The 27,873-nt window shown below is 43.7% G+C and overlaps 2 protein-coding genes across 6 annotated transcripts in view; one reads left to right on the plus strand and one right to left on the minus strand.

The window, feature by feature from the left end:
- On the minus strand, positions 1 to 26,805 carry FCF1 (FCF1 rRNA-processing protein). Its single transcript, XM_030213869.1, has 8 exons — positions 26,717 to 26,805; positions 14,621 to 14,688; positions 14,429 to 14,500; positions 11,569 to 11,717; positions 10,315 to 10,387; positions 9,298 to 9,385; positions 9,004 to 9,098; positions 1 to 369 (listed from the first exon to the last, which is right to left on the minus strand). The coding sequence occupies exons 1-8, from the start codon at positions 26,717 to 26,719 to the stop codon at positions 321 to 323; spliced, it is 597 nt and encodes a 198-aa protein (XP_030069729.1). The 5' UTR covers positions 26,720 to 26,805; the 3' UTR covers positions 1 to 320.
- A 37-nt stretch (positions 26,806 to 26,842) lies between these two features.
- AREL1 (apoptosis resistant E3 ubiquitin protein ligase 1) overlaps positions 26,843 to 27,873 on the plus strand; it is a 158,358-nt gene continuing 157,327 nt past the window's right edge. For 4 of the 5 annotated variants that reach the window (XM_030213862.1, XM_030213865.1, XM_030213867.1 and 1 more), the window contains exon 1: positions 26,843 to 26,935. The gene's annotated coding sequence lies outside the window, so the exon portion shown is untranslated. The remainder of the gene's footprint in view (positions 26,936 to 27,873) is intronic. The other variant, XM_030213863.1, reaches the window with a different exon arrangement.

Consider the following 27,873-nt stretch of genomic DNA (forward strand, 5'->3'; position numbering starts at 1 on the left):
AAAATTCCATTCCCACTTTATCAATCAGACCAAACGGAAAACAAAAGAAGAGACCGTTTCCACATGTAAATCTGCATTTCAAAAACCATTTTGTGCGAACAATTACTCTGAACATGTGTAAGCAGCAATTTTCAGCTGCTAAATGTATAAGTTATACATCCAGCGTTTCTATTTAAAGTGTGTGTATATATACATATATTTTAGGAGATGAGCCTAAGTAATTCTTGAGTGGCCAGGAACTCTTCGGACAGAAGGTTACAGATAGGGAGATCAGTAAACCCATTACATTCTCTTCAGCTTTGCACTGTGACAGCAGGAGGTTAGAACCGGGGAGCTCCATAATCATCTGGCATCCTCTCAATGTTATATCTGAAAGTCAAAAATAGAGAGAGAATGAATAGAAAAGCAGCAAGACACACAGAATTATTCAGCATTTGATAGTCACAGGTATCTCTCTCCTCCACCTTCATTCTAAGCTTCACTTTCACTGAACACATTTAGTCTGGGCTTCCAGGACAAGTCTCCTTTTTGAAAGGAGTGATGTTAAAGCAGCTGGCTTTAAAGGAGGTTTGAATAAATTCTGGGAGATTTCATGTGAATGAGTCAGCATGCATGCAGCAGAGGCATATCTTGTAACAGAATTCAAACACACGTGGGATAAACATAAAGGAATCCTGTTCAGAAGGAATGGATCCTAAGGAGCTTAGCCGAGAGTTGGTGGCAGAGCCGGTGGCGGGAGGCGGGGATAGTGCTGGGCAGACTTATACGGTCTGTGCCCTGAAAAGGACAGGTACAAATCAAGGTAAGGTATACACAAAAAGTAGCACATATGAGTTTATCTTGTTGGGCAGACTAGATGGACCATGCAGGTCTTTTTATGCCGTCATTTACTAAGTTACTATGTTATCAATTATATTATTTGGAAGCTGTAAACAAACATATGGATAATATGTTTGTTTGTTTATAGCTTTATAAAGGAGGGGCTTGCCCTTTTGTGGATTGAAAACTGGCTAAAAGAGCAGAACTAAATGGTCACATGTATATAAAAAAAGGCTCATGAGTGAAGTTTCCCCAAAGTCCATAATGCAAGCGAGATGATCAATTTGCAACTGTCACAAAATTATTCAAAGTTGTTAAGACAGCCAAAAATTGTGAGGATTTCCAGAAGGATCTTGTGAGACTAGGGGACTTAAGTATAATAGCAGATGAAATTTAATGTGGACAACTAAAGTGACAGAATGCTCAATTCTGAGTCAGGAGTTACCACCCAAGAAGAAAAAAAAAAATCTTTGGAGTCACTGTGGACAATACATTGAAATTTGCAGCCCACTTGTATTGTGGCTACTAAAATAATAGAACGTTAGTTGTATTCTCCATTCCTGAATAATTCCTATCACTTTCCTCTGTGTAGGTCCCTGGTGACACTGCACTGTGTGCAGTTCTGGTTCTCCCATGTAATAAAAATTTCAGAGAGTAACAAAGATGACAAAGGGGATAGCTGATGATGAAAGGATGAAAAGACTTTTCTCAAAGCTGAAGCATTTCAAACAACTGAATATAAATGTTTAAATCATAAGTGGGGTGGAATAGTTAAATAGGGAATGGTTGTTCTGCCCCCATCTCCATGGGAGGCAGGCTGTTTGTTGTTTATGAATATATGTTAAGCATTATCTTTAACAGATTGCGTTGCCTGTACCTTTAAGGTTTTAATGTTTTGATTGCAATTTCAACATAATAACAATCAATATAAACTAATCGGTCAAGAACAAAGATGAGCTTGAACAACATTCCAAAAGGTATTGGAGAGCCTGGACTCTTATGACCCTCCACCTGAATCATCACATTCCTATCCAAATCCCAGTTCCTCCCTCCCCCACACCCCAACGTTAGGTTAAGTCCATTTTATTGAAAAATTCAATAAACAAGGCAAACCCCCCCCCCCCAAAAACAATATGTCGTCTCAATGGTGAATGTTATAAACAAATCCAACCCTGAACTTACCCCCCTAAACTCCCCAGAACAGAATAGACCCAATAAAATCTCTGAGAACAAAGATGAAGAGCTGGGACTCAGAGCTCCACCACCAAAGAAATGAAACCCCTCATCTACTGTATTCCCCTCCGCAGTAACATACCCAACCCCCCCCCCCCCCCCTTAATGACAATCACATCAGAAATGATCCCAGCGGCAGCAATACAAACTGTAGATTATAAATCTAAAGCATTTAATACTAAACTCCATGCTCTAGAGGGAAGAGACTGTATATAACTGCCCCATACTGTCCAAAAAGATTTATTTTGTTTGGTCATAAGGCAAGCATCCCACGACTCCGACATCAGCAAGGCATGCAAAGTATTTCTCCAGAGCCAAAAAGAAGGCAGAGAGTCTAAAAGACTATGTTGTAAAATGCATTTCTTTCCAATAATACAGGCTTTCATCAAAAAGAACTGCTCAGAGCAAGATAGGGGACCACAATGTTCTATTTTCCCCAAACAAAATGCCCAATGGTGAAGGAATAAGAGATTTACCCAACACTGTCTCTAAGTACACAGTCAGTTGAGCCCAGAAACCTTGTAGAAAAGTAGAGGACCAAAAGACATGGGAAAGAGTACTTCCCTGTCCCCCCACACTTAAAACATTGAGAGATAGTGACACAGTCAGCATAATACGCCTGTACCTGTGAAAAATAGGCTCTAGTGAGAATACATCAACATTCTCTGTGATTGGCACTATATACCACCAAGCAGGTTGTTCTCCAATATAGACTGGGCAGGCCCATGTCACGACTGTGGTCGTGATCCCTCTCTGACTCACCTTACTTCCGATGGTCTGCTGCTGAGCTGGCTACTGTCTGCATGGTTGTTTCTTTCCTGTGTGTTTCAAGCCTCACTTTGGTGTTCAGTGTGTATTTCCTGCCTCTGTCCTGTTTATAAGGAAGTGCTGCACTTTCATTCAGGGCCTTTGCAATGCCAAAGGTCTCCAGGTTAGTCCGTGTGCAGTGAAGCACTTCTGCCTTGTTTATTGTCTGTGTGCCTGTGGGCACTTCTGCCTTGATTTCTTGTTGCTTTGTTTATTGTCTGTGTGTTTGTGGGCACTTCTGTCTTGATTCTTTGTTTAGGGTGCCTGTGTGCACTTCTGCTTCTGTTCTTCTCGGTCTGTTTGTGTGCTAGGTTCAGCCTTCAGCCATAGTTCTGTTGTTTGTCTGTGTGGGTCAGCTTTGTGTCCTGCCTAGTCTGCCTTGCTTGTTCTAGTCCCCTCTACCTCAGCTTCAGCCTTAGTTCTGTTGTATGTCTGTGTAGGTCAGCTTTGTGTCCTGCCTAGTCCGTGTTAGCTTTGTCTCATTAATCCATGCTTTTGAATATGCTCTGTAATTTTGTTCTTTATAATAGTTTCTACCATTTTGGCCGGCACAGACGTCAGGCTCACCAGTCTATAATTTCCTGGATCTCCTCTAGAACCTGTTTTAAAAATCGGCGTTACATTGGCCACCCTCCAATCTTCTGGTACCATGCTTGATTATAAAGATAAATTACATATTACTAACAATAGTTCCGCAAGTTAATTTTTCAATTCTATCCATACTCTGGAATGAATACCATCCGGTCCAGGAGATCTGCTACTCTTCAATTTGTCAAATTGCCCCATTACATCCTTCAGGTTTATAGAGATTTCATTCAGTTTTTCCGACTCGTCAGCTTTGAATACCATTTCTGGCACCGGTATCTCTCCCAAATCTTCCTCGGTGAAGACCGAAGCAAAGAATTCATTTAATCTCTCCGCTATGGCTTTGTCTTCCTTGAGTGCCCCTTTTACCCCTCGGTCATCTAGTAGTCCAATTGATTATTCTGCCGGCTTCCTGCTTTTAATATACCTAAAAAAAATTTACTATATGTTTTTCGCCTCCAACGCAATCTTTTTTTTCAAAGTCCCTCTTTGCCTTCCTTATCAGCACTGTACATTTTACTTGACATTCCTTATGCTGTTTCTTATTATTTTCAGTCGTTTCCTTGTTCCTTTTTCCATTTTCTGAAGGATTTTCTTTTAGCTCTAATAGCTTCCTTCACCTCACTTTTTAACCATGCCGGCTGTCGTTTGGTCTTCCTTCTTCCTTTTTTAATATGCGGAATATATTTGGCCTGGGCTTCCAGGATGGTATTTTTGAGCAACATCCACACCAGATGTAAGTTTTTGAAGTTCGCTGCTGCCCCTCTTTTTTTTTTCACCGTTCTTCTCATGTTATCATAGTCTCCTTTTCGAAAGTTAAATGCTAATTTATTGGATTTCCTGTGTGTATTTACTCCAAAGCCGATATGAAATCTGATCATATTATAGTAACATAGTAACATATAGTAACATAGTAGATGACGGCAGAAGAAGACCTGCATGGTCCATCCAGTCTGCCCAAGACAAACTCATATGTGTATACCTTACCTTGAATTTGTACCTGTCCTTTTCAGGGCAAAGACCATATAAGTCTGCCCAGCAGTATTTCCCGCCTCCCAACCACCAGTCCCGCCTCCCATCACCGGCTCTGGTACAGACCGTATAAGTCTGCCCTCCCCTATCCTCGCCTCCCAACCACCACCCCCTCTTCCCCCCCAACTGCTCCGCCACCCAATTTCAGCTATGATCACTGTTATCAAGTGGCCCCAGCACCATTACCTCCTGCACCAGATCATGTGCTCCACTAGATCTAGAATTTTTCGTTCTCTTGTCAGATCCTGTACCAGCTGCTCCATAAAGCAGTCCTTGATTTCATCAAGGAATATTACCTCCCTAGCATGCCCTGATATTATATTTACCCAGTCAATGTCAGGGTAATTGAAGTCACCCATTATTATTGTGTTCCCCAGTTTGTTAGCCTCCCTAATTTCTGATAACATTTCAACATCCATCTGATCTTCCTGGCCAGGTGGACGGTAGTACACTGCTATCACTATGCTTTTCCCCTTTATACATGGGAATTTCAATCCACAGGGATTCCAAGATGTGTTTTGTTTCCTGCAGAATTTTCAATCTATTTAATTAAAGGCCCTCCTTAACATATTATGCTACCCCTCCACCAATTTGATCCACCCTGTCACTATAATATAATTTGTACCCTGGTATGACAGTGTCCCATTGGTTATCCTCCTTTGACCAGGTCACTGAGATGTCTGTTGTTAGTGCAATATATTCTAACTCTCCCATCTTATTTCTTAGGCTTCTGGCATTTGCATATAGACATTTGAAACTATGTTTGTTGTTCCTATTTACATCTTGCTCAGCAGTTGACAGTGTTAATTTGCAATCTTTTGTCTGCTTTTTATTTACAGACACCAGGTCTATTATGGTATCTATAGAAACATCGCTATCGGGATACCCTGTCTTTCCCGTTTTGGTGATACCTTTGAAAGATACCTTGTTCCAAATCATGCACTTTTGAATGACTATCAGCCTTCCCCTAGGTTCTAGTTTAAAAGCTGCTAGTCCTTTGCCACTAGGTATTGTCATGGAACGTTCTTATATTTACACTTAGATGCCATGGTGTGTTTTTTTTTGGTTTGCTTTTGTGTATCCTTTTATGCTGTATTTTGAAAACCTTAATAAAAAATATGGTAAAAAAAAAAAAAAAACTGCTAGTCCATCAGCCCAACATGTTTCAGCACATAGTGACTGAATTTTGAAGTGTTACTTGGATACTCTACCCAGGCAGCTGCCTATAGGGCTTATAAGGTTGCACTCCTAGGGGTCTCCAGCCCTTGGGGATATAGTAGTTCTAATATGTTTCTTTATTTATAGCTCTTATCTAATATATTGATGCTCTTAGTTTTTTTTTTTTTTAGGTTTCAGCAATTACCTCTTTCCATTGTCTTAATTATTTAATGTGTATATCTATCTAACTATATATATAGACAAATAGATAGATATAGATATAGATAGATGTATATAAATATATAAAATTATTTTTATATGCTTTTTAGCTACTTGACTCCTGAGGCAGGCAATATTTTTGCCAAAATACAGTCCTTGTTGAGTCTGTATGTATCTTGCTATTTAATACATTGTGCTACAATCAACCTCTGGGTACACGATATATTAGCTGGCCAGCAGGGCCGCCGAGAGGAGGGGGGCAGGGGGGACAAAATTCTCCGGGCCCGGCAGCACAGTCCTCGACCGTCTGCCACCAGGCCGGGCCCCCTGAATTGAAATCACAGCGCCTCTCACCTCCGTGTGAAAGCGCTGCAAGCAGCAGATCGCCTCCCTTCGGGCCTCCTTCCCTCCCTGTGTCCCGCTCTCAGCGACCTCGGGGGGGGGGGGGGGGGTGTGGATGGGCAGGGCCCCGGGGCGGCCTTGCCCCAGGCCCGGCCCAGTCTCTCAGCAGGCCCTGCTGGCCAGCATCCCTTCCCTGTTATTCCTAAGTACATAAGTACATAAGTAGTGCCATACTGGGAAAGACCAAAGGTCCATCTAGCCCAGCATCCTGTCACCGACAGTGGCCAATCCAGGTCAAGGGCACCTGGCACGCTCCCCAAACGTAAAAACATTCAAGACAAGTTATACCTAAAAATGCGGAATTTTTCCAAGTCCATTTAATAGCGGTCTATGGACTTGTCCTTTAGGAATCTATCTAACCCCTTTTTAAACTCCGTCAAGCTAACCGCCCGTACCACGTTCTCCGGCAACGAATTCCAGAGTCTAATTACACGTTGGGTGAAGAAAAATTTTCTCCGATTCGTTTTAAATTTACCACACTGTAGCTTCAACTCATGCCCTCTAGTCCTAGTATTTTTGGATAGCGTGAACAGTCGCTTCACATCCACCCGATCCATTCCACTCATTATTTTATACACTTCTATCATATCTCCCCTCAGCCGTCTCTTCTCCAAGCTGAAAAGCCCTAGCCTTCTCAGCCTCTCTTCATAGGAAAGTCGTCCCATCCCCACTATCATTTTCGTCGCCCTTCGCTGTACCTTTTCCAATTCTACTATATCTTTTTTGAGATACGGAGACCAGTACTGAACACAATACTCCAGGTGCGGTCGCACCATGGAGCGATACAACGGTTCATCGCAGGGACTTTTCTTGTTTGTGTGGTGCAGCACTAGGGTTCTCCTACTGAGGACCTTCACTGGCCAGGTGTCCTAGACCAGACTGGGGAGGGGGAATAAGTGTTTATTTTTTCTTTTCTCCTGTTCATGTGCAAATGAGGATTAGCTCATGTAGCAAAAGGAAATGAGAAAAACAGAATTCCATCCAATGCAGAAAAACAGCAACGTGTGACCATGATGGTGTGCACTGTTTTTTCTGTCAGTACACATTTTATTTTACATTGTGGTAATGTGCCGTTTTGTTTACTGCATCATGAGTCAAAAGCACACAGTTCTAAATGCATCGCATATTACATCCATCACAGAACGTGAATACCGTAAAAGGGTGTGAAGATTTTTGCATGATGGTGTTGTAGGAACAAAACAAGAATTTTAAGTGCTCCTATATAACAAAGATGTATGGGATTATAATGCATGGCACTATCCAGTATTAATAACCTGACTTTAGGATGCAGACTTGGAGTTATTCCAACTTTTGTTGCTAAAGCCTGTTATTTGTTGAAGCTAGAACAAGGTTGTTATCAGCATCGACATCATGACCAGGACAGCCTGTTATCTGTTGGAACTACCCTTGCAGCTTGAAAGTGCTCTGGTTGGCAAAGTTGCACATTATTTATGAAATCCTGGCTCCTTGTCAAGGTGACCCCATCAGTGAGACAATGTCGGGGCCCCTGAAGGCACAACAATGGGAATAACAATGTTACGTGTGCATCACCCCCACAAGACCAAATGTACACCATTAGCCCAGCTGCAACCTGTGAGTTCTGTATAAAAAGGGGCTCATATCTGATACAGGGGCTGCTGTGTTGACCTTCAGCGCAGGTCCACTCCTGGGATGGAATCTGACTGACCATGATGCCATCTAGAAGTCTGCATCAGGTAGTGTGTGTGCCATGTACTTTTGTATAAGTGCTGTGGTCTCAGTGTGACCCTTTTACTTAGGAGTCTAGTTAGGGATTTATGTGCATTTACTCTGAGCTATTTCTATGATAAGACTTCCTGTGTCTCTATTCTTGCCTTCTTTGCACGTTATCTTTGCTGCTTTTGTGAATAAATGTGCACTATTTTTATAATACTTAGTTGTGGAGCTAGTTCTTTATTATTTAGGGTGTAGTGAGTTTAGATCTAAGGATAAGAGGGAACACATATGGTTCTGACACTTCACTCACTAAGCCTGGTATTACCAGAGACCTATTTCTATTAGAATTTATGCTACGTGTCAGGTACCCCAATAACACCCCCCAAAAGGGTTGTATCTGTGTATGCACTCACAGTGTGAATATTTTTTATAAGATTAAATAATTGATACAGCATTTTTGTTCTATTTCCTAGCTAATGACCTTCATGAAACTTATTTAGCTTGATACAACCACTTCAAATTCTGCTCTTTTAAGTTCTACTGCCCAGCTGGAATCCGTATTCGCAACAAATTAGAAGACATATGAATCTCTCTCATGCCTATGTAATGATCTTTAACAGAACTTTCTACTATATAGTATGCTGGTTCCTTGAATTATATGTTCAAACAAATCCGCAAACAAGCGGAGAACTCGAACACCCCATGGGAGAATACAGGTATAGGAGAAAGTGGGATGTTTGACCACGGAAAACCGAAACCTGGATAGATTTATCTTAAAAAACGTGTTTATTGATGAAAAAAGACTCATCAATAAACAAGTTTTTTTTAAGATCAATCTATCCAGGTTTTGGTTTTCCGTGGTCAAACATCCCACTTTCTCCTACACCGGTTCCTTGAATTATGAAATCTTGCAATTTAACACATGGATTTTATCTTGAATAGTTTCAACTTCTCCCTGAGATCTGTCTACTCTCCTCGACTTCCCAAGTACTATTTCTGCCACACACAGAACATTTACACACCCACTTCATGCATTACCAGTTGTCATCTGACCTGTGGTTTGAAATGTACATGATGGGAACTCCAGGGATCTTCCTGATTCTCCTTTTTAGGTCTCTATCCACTGTAGCCACAATATAACACTTATGCTAGAAAAAGGAAGATATGCGAGGTTAAAATTTGTAATCTGAGAAGTTCCAAGCCATATGGAGCCTGCCAACAACGCCCCTATAGCCTTTCCCACAGTTAGAATTAAGTTATCAAATCAAAACTACTACACAGAGAGTAAAAAAAAAAACACTAAACATAAAACCAGGGCAAATAGCGGAATGTAATGAAACTCTCTACCTGAGTGACTCTCTGCACTAAGCAGTCATCTGCATAAGTTCCTTTGTGTGAACATGGCAGGCGCTCAAACCTTGGATCTTTGGCTATCCTGCAATCAAAAGAAGGATCATGAGAAGAATCCATTAGTAAACAAGTAAGCGAGGCTCTGCCAGAGAAAAGTGCACAGGTGCATCATATATAATTCTCAAGGGGTTGTGAGATTTTGGTCTCAAATTTTAGCTGAAACCAAACGGTATTGGAGCTGCAGCACAATACAGAGACAAGCACTGCTACTTTTTGGAAGATACGAATGTGCAGGGCCTGCCCCTCCAGGACTTCACAGAGTGGAAAAAAGACCATCCTGCTGACCTGGCGAGAGGGCACGGGCCCTTCTTTTGGGGCCTGGAGGACAAACATGATCGAGCTTCTGAAACTGGAACGATGCAGAATTACAGATATCTCCTCTGCTGAAGGGAAAAAGCTGGTAAAAACCTGGGCAAATTTTTGGGATACCTTACAACCAGCAGCACGAAGTAGACTTCTAAACTGAGAGATTGTGTAGGAAGATGAGAGGACTTGAATACCTGTGGTTTGACTAGTAGGTTCATAGGGACGGGAGAGGGGTGGAGAAAGGGGGTTGAGAGGGGGGAAGAGGGGTGGGGCAGTTAGATATGTTTGAAGCACACCTTTGTTAATAGCGTTATTAATATGTTAATTCTTTAAAAGATCTGAGCAAAATTGTATACTGTTCATTCACCTGTTTCTAATAAAAATGATTGAAACATAATTCTCAAGGGAGGGAGGAAGGGAAAATACGATGTTTATTTACTGAACATGAAGCACCTACCATTAGAGAGGGCATACCTTTATATCTATAGATTCTAGCTTTTAAAACCATGTCAACTTAAAAATATTGCAGTCTTTGTACTTAATTAGCCCTGACTGGATTCCTGGTGAAGAATAAACAAGATTAACCAATAAAAGGTGAACCATAACATTCTAGTCACGTTCCCTCTGTTAAATACTTTCTCTACCTACCTTAATGCCACGCGGTATTTCTGTCCCAGTTTCTCAATTTCTGCCATTACGCAGTCTGTAATACAGGGAACGCCTGCAGAGATGGGAAAGTCCTTAATGAGAAATACTGACCAATTTATTAGAAAAAATAGGCTAAGACCAGGGAAGCTACAGTTCAAATCCCGTTTCCACCACCGACACTTCCTAGGACCTTAGGTAAGTCATTTAATCACACACCAACTAAGATTGTAAGCTCTTTTGGGAAAGGATTCATCATCTATCACCCAGCAATGAGAAGGAAATATGGAAGATGAATCCATGAACACGGCATATTTTACACAGCTGATACTGATGTGACCTGCACGTGGTGTATGGTATAACCATATTGTGCTTCCTAGAAGGCATGGCATATCTGCAGTTAGCAGCAGAATGATTCCGTCAAAAGTAAAAGAAAAGCATTTAGATAAACTGCCACTCGATGTAGCTACAACCCTAAGAGGAAGCTGTGCTACTTGGAAAGACTGGCTAACAGCCAGAGGACAGGGTTGTGGGTGTCGGTTTCCATACAGGAACCCAAGGATAAACTGCTATTGAGCAGACGGGATGGGGTGGCTCATAATATATCATCAATTGTATTATGTACCCTGGGATGGCTATGCCATAACAGGACTCTGTAAGCCACATTGAGCCTGCAAATAGGTGGGAAAATGTGGGATACAAGTGCAATAAATAAATAATGCTCTTAAATTGCTCTTATTTCCAATGTTACTAGAATAACTATTTTTATCTGGTCGAAATGTGGCTGCAATTACGAGACAACTTATCACAAATTTGTATCCCTGTGAGAATTACCAGCCAAACTGAATGCCCAGAATTCTAGGACATAAAAATAATCTGTGGCATGTAAACTCTAAAAAGTCCAATTTACTATTGTGTACATGTCCCAGGCTTCACTAATTTCCAACCTCACAAAAGTATCAGATTCTTTTCCTATCGTGTACGTCCCATGCTTCACTAATTTCCAACGTCACACAGTATCTCAGATTCTTTCACTGTTGCTACGTTGGCCATACAAGGTGCAACATCTTCTCAGCACTTACGAACATCAGGCCCAACTGTTTGGCCTTTCGATGTGCTTTGGATTATGCTAACACAAACTTGCTGTGTCATGAACAAGGACTCTCATTCCTAGTGATTTATTAACTCACTGAATTAGAGCACGTCACAAAAGACTGTTAGTCTTGTGACTAAAATATGACGCGTACAGAAACTTACATTTTGCATAAAGACAGTCCATCATTGATTGCACCAGATCTAGCTTTGCTTTAATTGAGAAGTTGATAAAATTGGTATCAACCAAGATGTAATACGGAGGTCCCAGGTTTGTGTTATACTGAAAGAACAAACAGGAGGGATACTGTGGGCTGGAGAGAAAGATCAGAAAACAAAAACAAGAGAACCATTAATCCACAGTGATTCCACCCACATCATAATTACGTTTAATACTGGCTTTTGAAAAAAAGGTATCAGGACGTTGAATCGCATGGTGGGTAGATTTCTTTGGAATGGCCGAAAACCCAAATTACTTATGGACTTTATAATCAGGCCCTGGATGGTGGGAGGCATGGGGATTCCTAATATTCATCATCAATCTAATGTGGCATGTCTGTTTCGGCATTTACGGGACTGGATATTAGAAACTGAAGTTTATACTCCCTGGACAATGGAGAAGGCAATGTTCTATCCCTTGCACCCTCGTTACCTCTTACATCCACGGGGGACGGATTTGTCTAGGTCTGTGCGAAATAATGTCCTGTTAAAATCTATGCAGGCCACTTGGATTACTTTGCTTACTTATTGGCATTGCACACCTTTTTCAACGGATTTTCTACCTATAGAAGGGAATCTGGCTTTTACCTGGAATTAGACTCTTTAGTGTTTCAGCATAGGGCAGACATGGATATTTATGTGTGGCGGATATGCTGAGTGACGCAGGTGCTCTTAAACTCTATGGTAGTGTTGTGGGCACTTTGTCTCCGCATATGGGTAATCTTTATGCTTATTTTCAGATTGCTCATTATGTGTTCCATCTTATAAGTGGGGGATGTTTGTGGGAGTAGTGACTCGCTTGCAATCTTTTTTACTTGCACTCAGGTGACACGAATGTCAGTGGCCTATTTTCACAAGGCAATTAACACTGTTGAAGCCCAAGCGTTCCTATGCCCTGATAGTGGTGAGGTGGACAGTGGAATTAGGATTCCTTGTAGGGGAGGAGAGATTTTTTGCCATGTTACAACTTATTCCACGAATTGTTTATAATGCGAAATATAGGGAATACCTGCTTCAACTTCTTACCCGAGCATATTTTTCTCCGAGACAGGCATTTCATGCTCAATGTGCAACTTTTTTGCATTGTGGAAACTGTGGGACGGAAGAAAATACCCTCTCCCATGCTTTATGGTTTTGTCCAGCCATAAGAGATTATTGGCAACAGATATTTCTCTTTGTCAATACACTGTTTCTTTTGCCCTCCAATTTTGCTCCTTCCAGCTTTGTGCTAGGGGTGGTACAAAATAGGGGACTTTTGACCAAAGGACAGCGCTATTTCCTATATAAAACATGCATGGTGAGGGTGAAGTGTTATTTTGCAGACTTGGTGTGAAGGAGATGCTCCTACTCAGTGGCATTGGCGGCATGCGATACAGATGTTGGCCCGCTCTGCTTATTTGACGGCAAAGCGGAAGAAGTGGTTTTGGATGGTTAAGGAGCCCTTTGTACACAGCCTTTCTCCTAGGGCACGCAGCCTCCTACTTAATGATATACCCTTGTAGATATTGCTCTGATAGTTGTTCTGGCCTTTTGACATATGACCTGATATGATGGGGATTCTCTGTTAAGGAGGGAGGGGGTGGTGGGGTTGGGGTGGTAGGGAGGGGAGGGAGAAATTTGTTAAAACGGTTGATAAATTTTGTTATTGTTCCTTATTTTGTGTTTTTTTGCTGTTGGCGGTATTGTATCTGCTGGATCTTGGATGTACTTTATGCAGTTGTCATCAATAACAAAAATGTTGAATTAAACAGTGCAACAAAGCACAAAGCTCATACTGGACATAACTTAACTCTTCCCCCTTACGATCCCCTAATGTGTCTAACACATGAACCGTCTTCTACTACAACATCACTCTGTATTTGTTCATACCGATATTGGCGATCGCCGGTCTGGTACTATGTAAGCCACATTGAAACTGCAAATAGGTAGGAAAATGTGTGATACAAATGTAACAAATAAACAAACAAGGGGCTGTGTAGCCAAGCTCCGCGCTTGATCAGGCACGGTCAGAGACCATAAACCTGGGAGCAGCCATTAGGCTGAACCACACTGTGCGGCCACAGCTGGATCTAGGCCAGGGACAGGAACATCAATAGCTGACCTACCACTTGCTGGAAGGTAGAGGAAAATACTGGATTGTTCCAGGGAGCACCACAGCTTATACAGAGATGTCACTGGGTAGAATTCAGTTTTCTCTACTCTCATCTGCTGGTAGGAGGGGATAACAACCCACTCATTCAGAACAGTGGAATTGACACTAAGAAATTCTATTTAGTGTGGATTAAGGTCTTCAGTTCTTTATTGGTTACAAAAGGAAAGACCTAAAGAGTTTATCATCAAGCTGAACTCCTAAAATGTTTTTTTTCTGAATCTTTCAGGGCACCGAGGTACCAAGAATAAAGTGGGATGCAAAAAATGATAAAGGACCTCTACTGGAAAACACAGTTGGTTCAGATTTAGAAGGGTTAAGGTGGAGCCAGTGGTCCCCTTAAGCCATGAAGCTACTTAATCCAAACATTAATTCAGAGGACCAACTAAAGTCATATCTACAGTATCACATGCATACAACTGCTGGATGTCACCTGCATATATAAAAAATTGACACCATGGACTGAATCAACATCACTAAGGTCACCAGGAACAAACTGAACAGCGCAGGAGATAATGTGATGTTACTAGTTCATTACTAATAGATGATGTATGTAACTCTATAATCCACTTTGAAATTTTTGTTTGAGCAAATCTTTAAATAACATAAATACATCACTTTTCTAATCGAACACCACATTCCCCGTCAGTCTCTTACATTTCTCTCTCTTTTAAGTTGCTTGGATCCTGCTCTTTTTTCTGTTTGGTTTTCATTCGTTCTTTCTCTTTACTAAAAAGAGGGGAAAATAAACTGGGAATGAGATGAGCACATCAGTCAAGCAATGCAAAAAACACGCAAGTGCGGCTCTGTGTAAATGAATACTACTAATACACCAACAGGTCAACTCACATGCGCTGGTCTCGAAGGCTGATCATGCGTTTCATGGCTGCATACTTCTTGCTTTTCTTCTGTTTTCCCTACAAAAAAAAAAAAAAGGCGTTAGGCTGTAGATCTAGGCATCAGGCTACAACACAACATGCATAAATGGGCCAGAGAGTATAAGAAAGGCATAGACCTGAGAATGGGCATGAGGAAAATTATACAAACACCCCGAGAGAGAGGAAAGGGAAGGTAAAGCATTACACAGACTTCTACACAAAACCTGAACACTGGCTTTTCCATCATCTTTTCTGTACACTAATTTTATTATCAAGATGTTGAGAAAGGAGATGGACAAAGACAGACGAATACTGTGAGCACGTCAGATTCTCTAACAGAAAGGTGAAAAAAGAAAAGGCAGTATTCTTCCTAGTAGCATCGCATAAACTGGCATTCATCCTAGGACATTGTGTTTCAACCTCTTTGGAACTGTCTAAAGATGAGAATAATTCTGACAAGTACAATTGAGTGCAAAAACAGCACTTCAGTCCATTACCGCAAACTCTATTAGAATCCAAGGTAAGGAATATAGGCTTTAGTCAGAAATTAGTATTTTGGGGATTCTTTATCTTTCAATTCTCATATAAACCTACTTATTTAAAAAAATAAAAAAGAAAGAACATAATAGCCAAACTGGGTCAGACCAATGGTCCATCAAGCCCAGTATTCTGTTTCCAGCAGTGGCCAATCCAGGTCACAAGTACCTGGCAGAAACCCAAATAGCAAGATTCATGCTACTGATCCCCCCATGTCCATCTCAATAACAGACTATGGACTTTTCCTCCAGAAACTCATCCAAACCTTTTTTTAAACCCAGATACACTAACCACTGTTACCACATCCTCCGGCAACGAGTTCCACAGCTTAACTATTCTTTGCAGGCAAAATTGCTTTCAGTTGCTGGTTCAGGCTCTTTTACTCTAACAAACCAATTATTGTAATATTTTTGAGGCTTGTCTCAAATCTGTTAAAAAATTTTTTACAAACTATCCGAAGTTTAACAGTTTGTTTGTTTTTTTTCCTTTATTGAACAGTGATCATGTCTCTTCCTATTAGATTGGCCTAGAATCCTGTTCAAATTTTATTTAAAATCCAACAAGGTCAGGCCCCCGTATACATGCATCAACTATTTTGTCTCTCGGACAAATGGCCATCATCCTTTTTGTAATATGTATTACTTAAATTTCCCAAATCTCAGGGGTAATAAATCTGCACAACTATTAGATTCTTCTTTTGCTTAGCAAAATTATGGAAAGAATTACCTATCCAACTTAGACTTATTTCCAATTACAGGTTAATTTAGGAAACAGCTAAAAATGTTATAAAACTTAAGTTTAACTATTACTATGAAATTAGATTTGCAATGTCATTCCTGGAATAATGTCCAGCCTCTTGTCTTCGTGATTTGTGTTGAACCTTCTCAAATATATGCGGAACAGAAGAACTATTGCTATGTTGTGTTTCCAAGAGAAGAACCATCGGGAGGACCTCTTCAACGACAGATACCCAGGGAGGGAACTGGATTTTGTCATGATACAGGAAGTTTTCTCAGATGTACTATGGAAGATTTTGAATAGGTTCATGCTATCAATTGTTACAGATTATACAATGATCTCTCATTAAAGGGTATTTTCCCAGACTGAAAAATGCAAGGACCGTGTCAAGGTGTGCTAGGAGACAGCTGCAAAAGCCTTGGGTGCCTGCATAACTTCTGTTTAATCCTGCTTGTACTGCCCTGCGAGCCAGCTTTTCACTGGACATTATGATTAAAAAAAAAAAAGTAAATTCCCATCCTGTGGGCTGACCATCCAGCAAAGGCTAAGAAAACCCGGCGGAGAACAGTATTGAAGAAGTCTGGGTCCTTGGAGGGCACAACCTTGGATGTACCATGATGGTCTCTTATAGGTCCTATCCATGGGGGTTGAGTTGAGACTCCAGATCAATTGAGGGGATGTTGCTGAGTTGAGAGGGAGGGGTTGTTAATGTTTTCATCTAGGAGTTGAGGGGTTAGGGAAGAGGTGGTTTGGAAAATGGCCAGGTGTAGTAGAAAACTACTCAATGGTATGGTGGGGGTGGGGTGCAGCGTAGGACTAAGCAGGAAGGAGAAATTAGGACTTACCTGATAATTTTCTTTCCATTAGTTCTTCACACTATTCCAGGACAAGTGGGTAGTTATGTCCATCGACCAGCAGGTGGAGATACAAAATACAGAAGTGAGCACCACTACATAGCTCCCTGCTAGCAGCTCAGCTCCTCAGTATCAGTCCTCAAGCAAGGAAGGAAGAACGCCCAATCAGGCGCATGGTCAGCAATCAACACATCCAGCCCCAAGAACCATTCGAAGACAAGGTTCCTGGAAAACAGGATACAAAGACTGTGCATAGAGCCACCAATCAGGGCGTCGAACCACGGAAGGGCTCCTGGAATAGTATGAAGAACTAATGGAAAGAAAATTATCAGGTAAGTCCTAATTTCTCCTTCTATTACTTTCATTCCCACTATTCCAGGATGAGTGGGATGTTCAAAAGCTATCCCTACGAGGGTGGGAAGCCGAACCTGCCACAAGCAGAATTGACACCCCCAATGCAGCTGCTGCATGCGTGGCCCCCACTATACCATCATGCTACTGAAGGAAAGCAAAGAAGCCCATGCCTCTGCCCTACAAATATCCATCAGAGAAGACAAAGAAGCCTTTGCCCGAGATGTAGTCACACGCCCAGGAGAGTGTGCCTTCCAACACAAGGAGAAGAGCCTCCCAGAATACAAGCAGAAACCATGGCCACCTTCACCCACCGGGCAAAGGAAGCCTTGGAAGCCATGAGACCCAACTGCTGTTTACCAAACTGTACAAAAGTTCTATACGAAAGGCAGAAGACATCGGGAACCTTGAAAAAACACAAGAGAGCCCTGTGAAAGTTCAGACGCCTGCAAGAGGCATATTGACGACTAAATAAAAAGAAACCAACAATCGCTCGGGCAAGAAGGACAGTACTGCCCGAAACGAGGCCCCACCTCCAAAACAAAGACGGAGAAAGGGTTCTAAGGAGCCTGAAGTTGCAAGAAGCAAGAGGCCAATGGAAGCGCCCTAATAACACCGAGTTCTACGTGAGAACTATCAGGATCACTTAGCGACGGGGCACAAATGGAGAGTGCTGCAGCAGCCGAAGGACCAGCATAAAATCCCATTCGGAAAAGGCACGCGAAGGGCAGCGCGACCCACACCTCTCTGAAAACGAATCACAACGGAAGAGCCGCTAAAGAAGACGTCTGCCAACGACCCTGAAAGCAAGCCAGGGCTACCACTGGAACCCACAAGGAACCCAGCGCCAGCCCTTGATACTCCCTCCCGCAAAAATGCCAGGAAATGGCCCAGGGAGGAAGCAAAGTACTGGCAGGCGTCAAGGAAGAAGAGCAGGGAAGCCAGGACTGAAACCAATACTTCTTCCTCAGCTGAGCCCTCTCAAGGGCCAGGCAGTAAGACCAAAGGGAGAAGAATCCTCTATGACCACCAGGTCCTACCAGAAGAACCTCAAACTTGAGGGAATCGCATTAGCTCCCCAACTAGGAGCTTTACAAGATCTGCATAGCACTGGAACCATGTCTAGGGTGGAGAACAGGAGCACTGTATCCCGAAGGTCTCCCACTCTCCCCCACTCCGGCACGGGGGAAGGCATACAGGAGTCCCTCGCTCAAACGCAGCAGGGTGTCTAGACCCAGAGAGTCCTCTTGCCTGTGACAGCTGAGGAAACTGAGGAACAGTGACATAGGAATAGGCCAAGAGAACCAAGCCCCATCGACACATCAGCAGCTGTAACGGCTCGATTGACAGCTCCCAATCGCTGGAAGTCTGAGCGTGCCTGCTAAGCTTGGTCCCCACAAGAGGGACCCTCAAACCCGCCGAAAGGCACAACAGGTGTCTCTCTGCTCTGGCCATTAACCAGTTGGGCTCCAGAGCCAGCAGACTGCTAGGAGTCGCCCCCCCCCCAGCTAGTAGAAGAGGCTAGTGCCATAGCAATGTCCGAAAAGGCCCAAACCAAAGCATTCCCAAAAGCGGGGCAAAAGCCTCCAGAGCTTAGCGCACCCCTCACAGCTCCAGAGGGCCAATGCGCCTCTACTGGAAACCAAGAGCCGTGCCAGGGGACCCCTGCAAAGGGCCCCCCCCCCAGCCCAAGAAACTGTCAACCGTAGACCCCACTTTCCTAGGCAGGAGCGGGGAGGGCCTCCCTAGGGTTGACTGGTGAAGCCACAACCACCTCAGGTCTTTCTGACCTGAGACCAGGAGCTAAACAGGGTCCTATAAATTGGCCGCATCTGAGGGTAAGGTACTACTTCCAGGGCCGCTGTCACAGAACCAAGGAGCTGTACAAAGTCCCAGGCTGGAAGCTGGGAACGAAGCAGAAGCAAAGAATCCAGTGCGCAAACTTAAAGCGCCGACCCTCAGTGAGAAACACTTAAGCTCACAGGGAATCGAAAAGAACACCTAGATGCTCCAAGTTGGTGTGCTGGCGCCAGCCACCCCCACTGAAATTGAACACCCAAACCAGAAAAGAAAAAACAAAACTGGAGGCGGACCATTGTTGAAGGAGTTTCTACACAGGCTTGGGAAGAGGAGGCTCGGATTAGCCAGCTGTCCAAGTGCAGGAGGAAATGAAACCTCCGTCTCCGTAGAAAGACTGCTACACGCACGACCTAGGAAAAGGTCCCCGGGCCCGTGAGGAGACCAAATGGTCGGGACCAGAATTGGAAAAAAACTGCAGAAGCAGCCCCAAGAGGGTAAGGTAATTACGCCTCCCTGGTCTCAAGAGCAGAGACAGCTCTCTCTCTGAACGGACGGGAGCACAGACTTCAGGGTCACCATCCGAAAAAGTTAACTGGTGGACCCTAGAGATCTCAATTGGGTTGCACCGCTCCCATCTAACTGGGAACATCAAAATAGGAGAACTGACCAGACCGTGCTCAAAGGGCCTGCAGCACCTCAACTGAGCTTCTGCTCTGAGCTGCCAGAGGCCCCCCGACAAGGAGACTGTAAGAAGAAAGGAGCTACCAGAGGGGAGAACTCCAACTGAAAGCCATCACCCAGAATAACCAGCGCCTGTCATGTCTCCTACCTCAACGCAAGCGGCGTCCTCGGGCTGCACAGGGTCCTGTCGACCCACACACGACTGGCACAGCCCTGAGCCATGTGTTTGTTGTTCTTCTCTGGCTGCAGGCTCCTTGATTGCTTTGCTTCCTGAATTTGCTCTCTCACTGCCTGGCTTCCTTTGCTTCTCTCCTAGTGGTCTTCCAGTTCCTCCTTCCCCTGCTCTTGTCCTATGGCTGTACTCCTCCCTGCTGGTCCCTGCTGAAGTCAGATGCCAGCACTTTATCAGCTGAGCTCTTCCTGGACTCCATGCTTCGGCTTCTACTTTGGTAGGTTTGCACAGTAGTTTGTTTCTTCTCTACTTTGTCCCTCATTGCTGACTTTACCTGTACCTGGATTACTCTCTTGCCTGCTGCCTGCCTATTCTTACTTGTGCCTGGATTACTCTCTTGCCTGTTGCCTGCCTATCGACTTTACCTGTGCCCGGATTACTCTCTTGCCTGCTACCTGCCTATTGACTTTACCTGTACCTGGATTACTCACTTGCCTGCTGCCTGCCTATTGACTCTGCCTGTACCTAGATTACTCTCTTGACCGGCTAGTATATAACTCACAAAGGTCAGCCACTTTGTTATCCGAGAGTATTTATACACTCATTGTACTCATGCTTTCTCTATAGTACTTGTTGTACTGTTCTGGTTACTATTATACATTTGCAACTTGTTTATACCTGAATATAACTATACATTTTTGTTATTTAAAAAAATAATAATAATAATCATGGATTCAAACCAAAGATTGCTTCTTAATGTTCATTTTCTGCTAGTCAGTTGGCAAACACTTGTAGAAAGTTCAACAGAAACTTTCCCTACAGTGTTGTGGTCAACATTTTTACTTTTATCTTCATCAGATTTGATATGCATTTTGGATACTAGTAATACAGTATGAAAGCTGTTCTTTGGATGTTTGTCGGACAGGAGACTCTTCTCTTTCAGTGTCTCCCCCCAGAAATTCTGCATTCTCTGTCTGTTGAAGGCACTCTCACACGGGTGGAGGAGTAGCACTCATTGCTGCTAGCTTGGCTCCAGTAACGGAAGTACGCACAGAACTCTTCTCTATTATGAGCGCCTGCTTAACTTCTTCATACCTACTTCCTATCCTACTTTCCTTGGGGACTCTCTTGCACAACCTCTCTCTAATGCTGTCACTCTACACCAATCTGATTGTTCTTGGTGACTTCAACTACGATGACCTGCACCCTCAAGATTATTGTTCTCTCTCTCTACTCTCTGATTTAGATTTAAAGCAACATATTTGTTTTCCAACCCATAATTCTGGCCACACCCTAGACTACGTTTTTTTTTTTTATTGTTTTTTTTTTTGTTACATTGTACTCCGCGCTTTCCCACTCATGGCAGGCTCAATGTGGCTTACATGGGGCAATGGAGGGTTAAGTGACTTGACCAGAGACACAAGGAGCTGCCTGTGCCTGAAGTGGGAATCGAACTCAGTTCCACAGTTCCCCAGGACCAAAGTCCACCATCCTAACCACTAGGCCACAAGTTCTGTCTCTACGCTCCCAAACCTTCTTGGATTTTTCTGCTGTGCCCATCCCCTGGTCAAATCATTCACTTGGGCGAGGAACTAGAAAGAAGGATGAGACACAAGACCTTCCCTGTGCCTTCATCCTCCAGGGATATATAAGTACATAAGTAATGCCACACTGGGAAAAGACCAAGGGTCCATCGAGCCCAGCATCCTGTCCACGACAGCGGCCAATCCAGGCCAAGGGCACCTGGCGAGCTTCCCAAACGTACATTCTATACATGTTATTCCTGGAATTGTGGATTTTTCCCCATTTAGTAGCGGTTTATGGACTTGTCCTTTAGGAAACCGTCTAACCCCTTTTTGAACTCTGCCAAGCTAACCGCTTTCACCACGTTCTACAGCAACGAATTCCAGAGTTTAATTACGCGTTGGGTGAAGAAAGATTTTCTCCGATTTGTTTTAAATTTACTACACTGTAGTTTCATCGCATGCCCCCTAGTCCTAGTATTTTTGGAAAGCGTGAAGAGACGCTTCACATCCACCTGTTCCACTCCACTCATTATTTTATATACCTCTATCATGTCTCCCCTCAGCCGTCTCTTCTCCAAGCTGAAAAGCCCTACCCTCCTTAATCTTTCTTCATAGGGAAGTCGTCCCATCCAAGCTATCATTTTAGTCGCCCTTCGCTGCACCTTTTCCAATTCTACTATATCTTTCTTGAGATGCGGCGACCAGAATTGAACACAATACTCAAGGTGCGGTCGCCTTATAACATCCTCACACCTGTTTTCCATACCTTTCCTAATAATACCCAACATTCTATTCGCTTTCCTAGCCGCAGCAGCACACTGAGCAGAAGGTTTCAGTGTATTATCGACGACGACACCCAGATCCCTTTCTTGGTCCGTAACTCCTAACGTGGAACCTTGCATGACGTAACTATAATTCGGGTTCTTTTTTCCCACATGCATCACCTTGCACTTGCTCACATTAAACGTCATCTGCCGCCCAGTCTCCCAGTCTCGTAAGGTCCTTCTGTAATTTTGCACAATCCTGTCGTTAGTTAACGACTTTGAATAACTTTGAGGCATATTTTCAAAGCACTTAGCCTTCCAAAGTTCCATAGAACCCTATGGAACTTTGGAAGGCTAAGTGCTTTGAAAATATGCCTCTTTGTGTCATCAGCAAATTTAATGACCTCGCTAGTTACTCCCATCTTATATAATAATTCTCACTTCCAACTTTCTAATGTGCCTGGGACCGAGGCTCCCTCGGAGGTGGTCTGCTAGGCAGCTTAGAATGCACTGATGTCAGTGACGTCACTGACAGCTGATTCCAAGGCAAAGGGAGCTGATTCCAAGGCCTGGGAAACAGCTGTCAGTGCGCCGCTCCCTGCCACTTCGGAGCAAGTGGCAGGGAGCCGGGCAACACAGACCCTCCCCCTTGGAGCATCACCAACCCCCCCCCCCCCCACCCGAAGAACATCAACACCCCGTGTCCCCTTACACCGAGTTCCACACTCCACCCTCCCTCCATATTCAACACCCCCCTCCGCCTTATGGCCCCCTGGACCCCCCTTCCGCGACCCTGTCAACCCCCCTCCCGCCAAAAACCGTCCCGTGCCGCTGTCGAGTACCTGTGCTGACGGGGGACTCCAACCCCCAACCCCCAAAGTCCTGTTCTGGCCTTCGCAGCGTTGCTTCCTGAATGCTCTTCTGCTCAAGTTCCTCTGCGTGTGTCTGACGTCAGACGCACGCACAGAAACTTGAACAGAAGATCATTCAGGAAGCAACGCCAGGAAAGACGAGAACAGAACTTCGGCTGACGGGGGTTGGGGTCCTCCGTCAGCACAGGTACTCGATGGTGGCGGGGGATGGTTTTTGGCGACAAGGGGGATCTACAGGGTTGCGGAAGGGGGGTCCAGGGGTCCTTAACGCGGAGGGGGGGGTGTTGAATACGGAGGGAGGGCGGAGTCTGGAACTCGGTGGGAGGGCATGAGGGGGCCTTGAACTGGGTGGGTGGGAGGCCAGGGAGGCCTTGAACTGGGAGGGAGGGCTTGAACTGGGAGGGAGGGGGGGTTTGGAACTCGGAGGGGACAGAGCAACACAGCGAGGGAGGGTGGGGGATTGCCTTGCTAGCGCCTGTTTCCTTTGCGTTAAGAAACGGGCCTTTTTTACTAGTCTCTAAATAATTTATAAATATATTAAAAAGCAGCGGTCCTAGCACAGACACCTGAGGAACCCCACTAACTACCCTTCTCCATTGTGAATACTGCCCATTTTACCCCACTCTCTGTTTCCTATCCTTCAACCAGTTTTTAATCCACAATAGGACTTTTCCTCCTATCCCACGACCCTCCAATTTCGTCTGTAGCCTTTCATGAGGTACCTTGTCAAACACCTTTTTAAAATCCAGATACACAATATCAACAATTCATAATAGACCTAACGTACCATGTAAACTTCATGCTACAAAACGGACTCTTCCCAAAAGAAAAAGGAAAATTCTTACTCACCCAATTCCTAAAGATACAAAGAAAAGCACGAGCGAAATAACCAACTACAGGCCAGAAGCATCCATACCACTAATAACCAAAATAACCGAAGGAATGGTAACTAAACAACTCACAAACTATCTAAACAAACACTCAATATTGCATGATGCCCAATCAGGATTCCGGTCGAATCATAGCAAAGAAACAGTATTAGTCACCCTTATGACTAAATTTAAACAAATAATTGCGACTGGCAACAATATACTCCTTCTACAATTTGACATGTCAAGTGCCTTCGATATGGTTGACCACGGAATCCTGCTACACATACTTGAATACTTTGGCATTGGAGGAAATGTCCTGAACTGGTTCAAGGGGTTCCTAACCCTACATTCGTATCAAGTCACATCACACTCAACCACGTCTAAGGCATGGACACCTGAATGCGGAGTACCACAAGGATCACCCCTCTCACCAACCATTTTCAACCTAATGATGATCCCCCTGGCTAAACTCCTATCAAACCATAACCTCAACCCATATATATACGCTGATGATGTTACAATATACATCCCTTTCAAACAAGACATCAACGAAATCTTCAATGAAATCAATCAAAGCCTACACATCATGAACACATGGGCAGATGCATTTTGTCTGAAATTAAATGCAGAAAAAAACTCAATGCCTGATACTCACCTCCCAATACAACACAAAGGAATTCACCGCTATAAACACACCAAACCTAAACCTTCCAATCTCAGAAACGCTCAAAATCCTTGGAGTCACTATCGACCGCCACCTAACACTCAAAACTCACGCAAACAACACAACTAAAAAGATGTTTTACTGCATGTGGAAATTGAAAAGGATAAGACCATTCTTCCCAAGATCCGTCTTTCGCAGCCTAGTGCAATCCCTCGTACTCAGCCATCTGGATTACTGCAACTCACTATACGCTGGTTGCAAAGAGCAAATACTGAGGAAACTTCAAACAGCCCAGAATACAGCAGCCAGACTCATCTTCGGAAAACCAAAATATGAAAGTGCAAAGCCATTACGAGAGAAACTACACTGGCTACCACTCAAGGAACGCGTCACTTTTAAAGTATGCACATTAGTCCACAAAATCATTCACGGCGAAGCCCCAGCCTACATGTCTGAGCTAATAGACTTACCACCCAGAAACGCCAAAAGATCATCTCGAACTTACCTCGACCTTCACTTCCCCAATTGCAAGGGCCTGAAATACAATACACTACACGCGTCAACCTTCTCTCACATAAGCACGCAGTTTTGGAATACCCTGCCGCGCAACTTAAGAACGATCCACGAACAAGCTTCCTTGCGCAAATTATTGAAGACCCATCTTTTTGAAAAAATATACGGAAAGAGCCAAAACACATAAAGTCCACACTCACTGTTCACTAATGCATCATACATCCACTTCTGCAACCTCATCCCCGTAATCTCACATCACTCATACCTCCTCTCAGAGAAATATGTATACCATATGTCTTCATGCCTAAATATTGCCCTTTAAGCCTCCCATTGCCCCCTTCCAATGTTTCAATGTCTGTGTTCCATTGTTATATTCCTTAATGTTACTTTGACTGTCTCGCTTAACTCTACACAATGTAATCCATAACCAAGTTGTAACAAATTGTATTTCCATCCTTTATATCATATTGTAAGCCACACTGAACCCGCAAAAAGGTGGTAAAATGTGGGCTACAAATGCAATAAATAAATAAATAAAAACCGGCTCCCCTTTGTCCACATGTTTGTTTACTCCTTCAAAGAACTGAAGTAAATTGGTCAGGCAAGATTTCCCTAAACAATCCCTCTCCTCCACTTGCAATCCACCCCTTATTTTGTCTCTCTTCACCATCTGACCGGTTTTCTATCTGGAATGCTGTTGTACAGCAATATCTGATCAGCACATCTGCAAATGATCTTCCACTAGGTGTATAGTATACCAGCCTTGGTTCCATGAGGGGCTCTACCTGCTCAGGCAACACAGCACTCTGAAAGGGCTTAAAGGAAATCCAGTTTAGAAGCATCTTTTCCAGGTACAAGTCTGGAAGCGGAGGAGTAGCCTAGTGGTTAGTGCAGTGGACTCTGATCCTGGGGAACTGGGTTCGATTCCTACTGCAGCTCCTTGTGACTCTGGGAAGTCACTTAACCCTCCATTGTCCCTGAATATATGTAAACCGCTTTGAATGTAGTTGCAAAAAAAAACAACAACTCAGAAATGCGGTATATCAAGTCCCATTTCCCTACCCCCCTCCCTTTACCTTGTACCACTCTCCAGTGAAAGCGAAACTATTATAGTCCACTAATACGCAAGTCTTCCAATAAACCAAAAAAACATGTTCTTCTTCTTGTCAGAATTAACTTTGTCTTAGGGGTGACAGCAGTGAGAGTGTTACAGCAGCGAGTCCTGTACTGAAATGTTAAGTAGTAGTAGTGTTCACACAGAGAGTCCTGTACTGCTGAGAGGGGGTTAGATGGGGGGGGGGGGGAGCAAGAGTGTTATAGGAAGAGAGTCCTGTACACCTGAGAGGCAGTTGGATAGGGGGGAGGGGAGGAGTGTTATAGGAAGAGAGTCCTGTACACCTGAGAGGGAGTTGGATAGGGGGGAGGGGAGTTGAACACAGAGAGCCCTGTACTGGCTTTTGAGAGGGGGTTAGATAGTGGGGTGGGGTGGGGAGGGGAGGAGTGTTATAGGAAGAGAGTCCTGTACACCTGAGAGGGAGTTGGATAGGAGGGGAGGGGAGTAGTGTTGCACAAAGAGAACCCTGTAGTGCTGAGAGGGGGTTAGGTGGTGGTCGTGGGGGCAGGAGTGTTATAGGAAGAGAGTACTGTACTGGCTTTTGAGAGTGGGTGAGACAGAAGTGTGTTTGGGAAGTGATATATAGAAACAGCGCTATATCTCTCTTACCATGCCTGCTCGCTCCCTCTGTCCCCCTGTGCGTGTCGCCACCAAATGACGTCACATCATGGTCCATGAAACCTCAGTCAGTGACCCGGAAGTAGAGTGAAGCGGAAGTTGAAGTTCCTGTTCCTGATAAGATATAGAGAGCCGGCTCGGGAGTCGGGATTCCGGGGTTAGAACCGGGCTCTGCTGCTCTCTCGGTTCCGTTTCCTGCGCTATTCGTAGGTTAAGTGTCTCGGCTGCTCCTTTTTCCTTAAGTTTGTCTTCCGGGGCGACTCAGAGCTGGGTCTTATTTTTCTTCCACTTCCTCTATTGTCCTGAAATTCTTCGCAGTCTGTTTTTCTTTCTCATGTTTTTGTCTTTTCACTTTGCATTTTTCTTGTGCCTTCTGTTCCTTATGTGTGTTTTGTGATATCTGACTTACATGAGCGATCAGAATTCTTTATCTGATTATCTCTCCAAGCTGGTGGAGGCTTATTTATTTCCAATTCAAGGAGTGAGTACTTGCCATACTGGGATAGACTAAAAGTCCATTAAGCCCAGCATCCTGTTGCCTACAGTGGCCAATCCAGGTTACAAGTACCTGGCAAGATACCAAAACAGTACAACACATTTTGTGCTGCTTCGCCTGGAAATAAAGTAGATTTTCCCAAAGTCCATTTTAATAACAGCTTATGGACTTTTCTTTTAGGAAGCTATCTAAACCTTTTTTTAAACCCTGCTAAGCTAACTGCTTTTACTACATTGTTTGGCAATGAATTCCAGAGTTTAATTACATGTTGAGTGAAGAAATATTTTCTCCGATTCATTTTAAATTTATTACTTTGTAGCTTTATTGTGTGCCCCCTGATCCTACTATTTTTGGAAAGAGTAGACAAGCGATTCACATCTACCCATTCCACTTGTTATTTTATAGACCTCTATCATATTTCCCCTCAGCCATCCTTTCTCCAAGCTGAAGAACCCTAGCCGCTTTAACCTTTCCTCATAGGGAAGGCGTCCCATCCCCTTTATCCTTTTCATTGCCTTTGTCTGTACTTTTTCTGATTCTCCTATATCTTTTGTCAGGTGCGATGGCCAGAATTGCGCACAATATTTGAAGCGCGGTCGCACCATGGGACGATATAAATAACGTCCTCATTTTTGTTTTCCATTCCATTCCT

The sequence above is a fragment of the Microcaecilia unicolor genome, chromosome 9 (genome assembly GCF_901765095.1).
Source record: "Microcaecilia unicolor chromosome 9, aMicUni1.1, whole genome shotgun sequence".
Taxonomy (NCBI): domain Eukaryota; kingdom Metazoa; phylum Chordata; class Amphibia; order Gymnophiona; family Siphonopidae; genus Microcaecilia; species Microcaecilia unicolor.

What these genes read in the sequence shown, in the direction of transcription:
- FCF1 (XM_030213869.1), bottom strand. An exon ending in TAGTGCAGAGAGTCACTCAG is followed by an intron (nt 9,099 to 9,297) that starts GTAGAGAGTTTC and finishes TCCTTTTTCTAG; the next exon opens with CATAAGTGTTATATTGTGGC. An exon ending in ATGTACATTTCAAACCACAG is followed by an intron (nt 370 to 9,003) that starts GTCAGATGACAA and finishes TTTGACTTTCAG; the next exon opens with ATATAACATTGAGAGGATGC.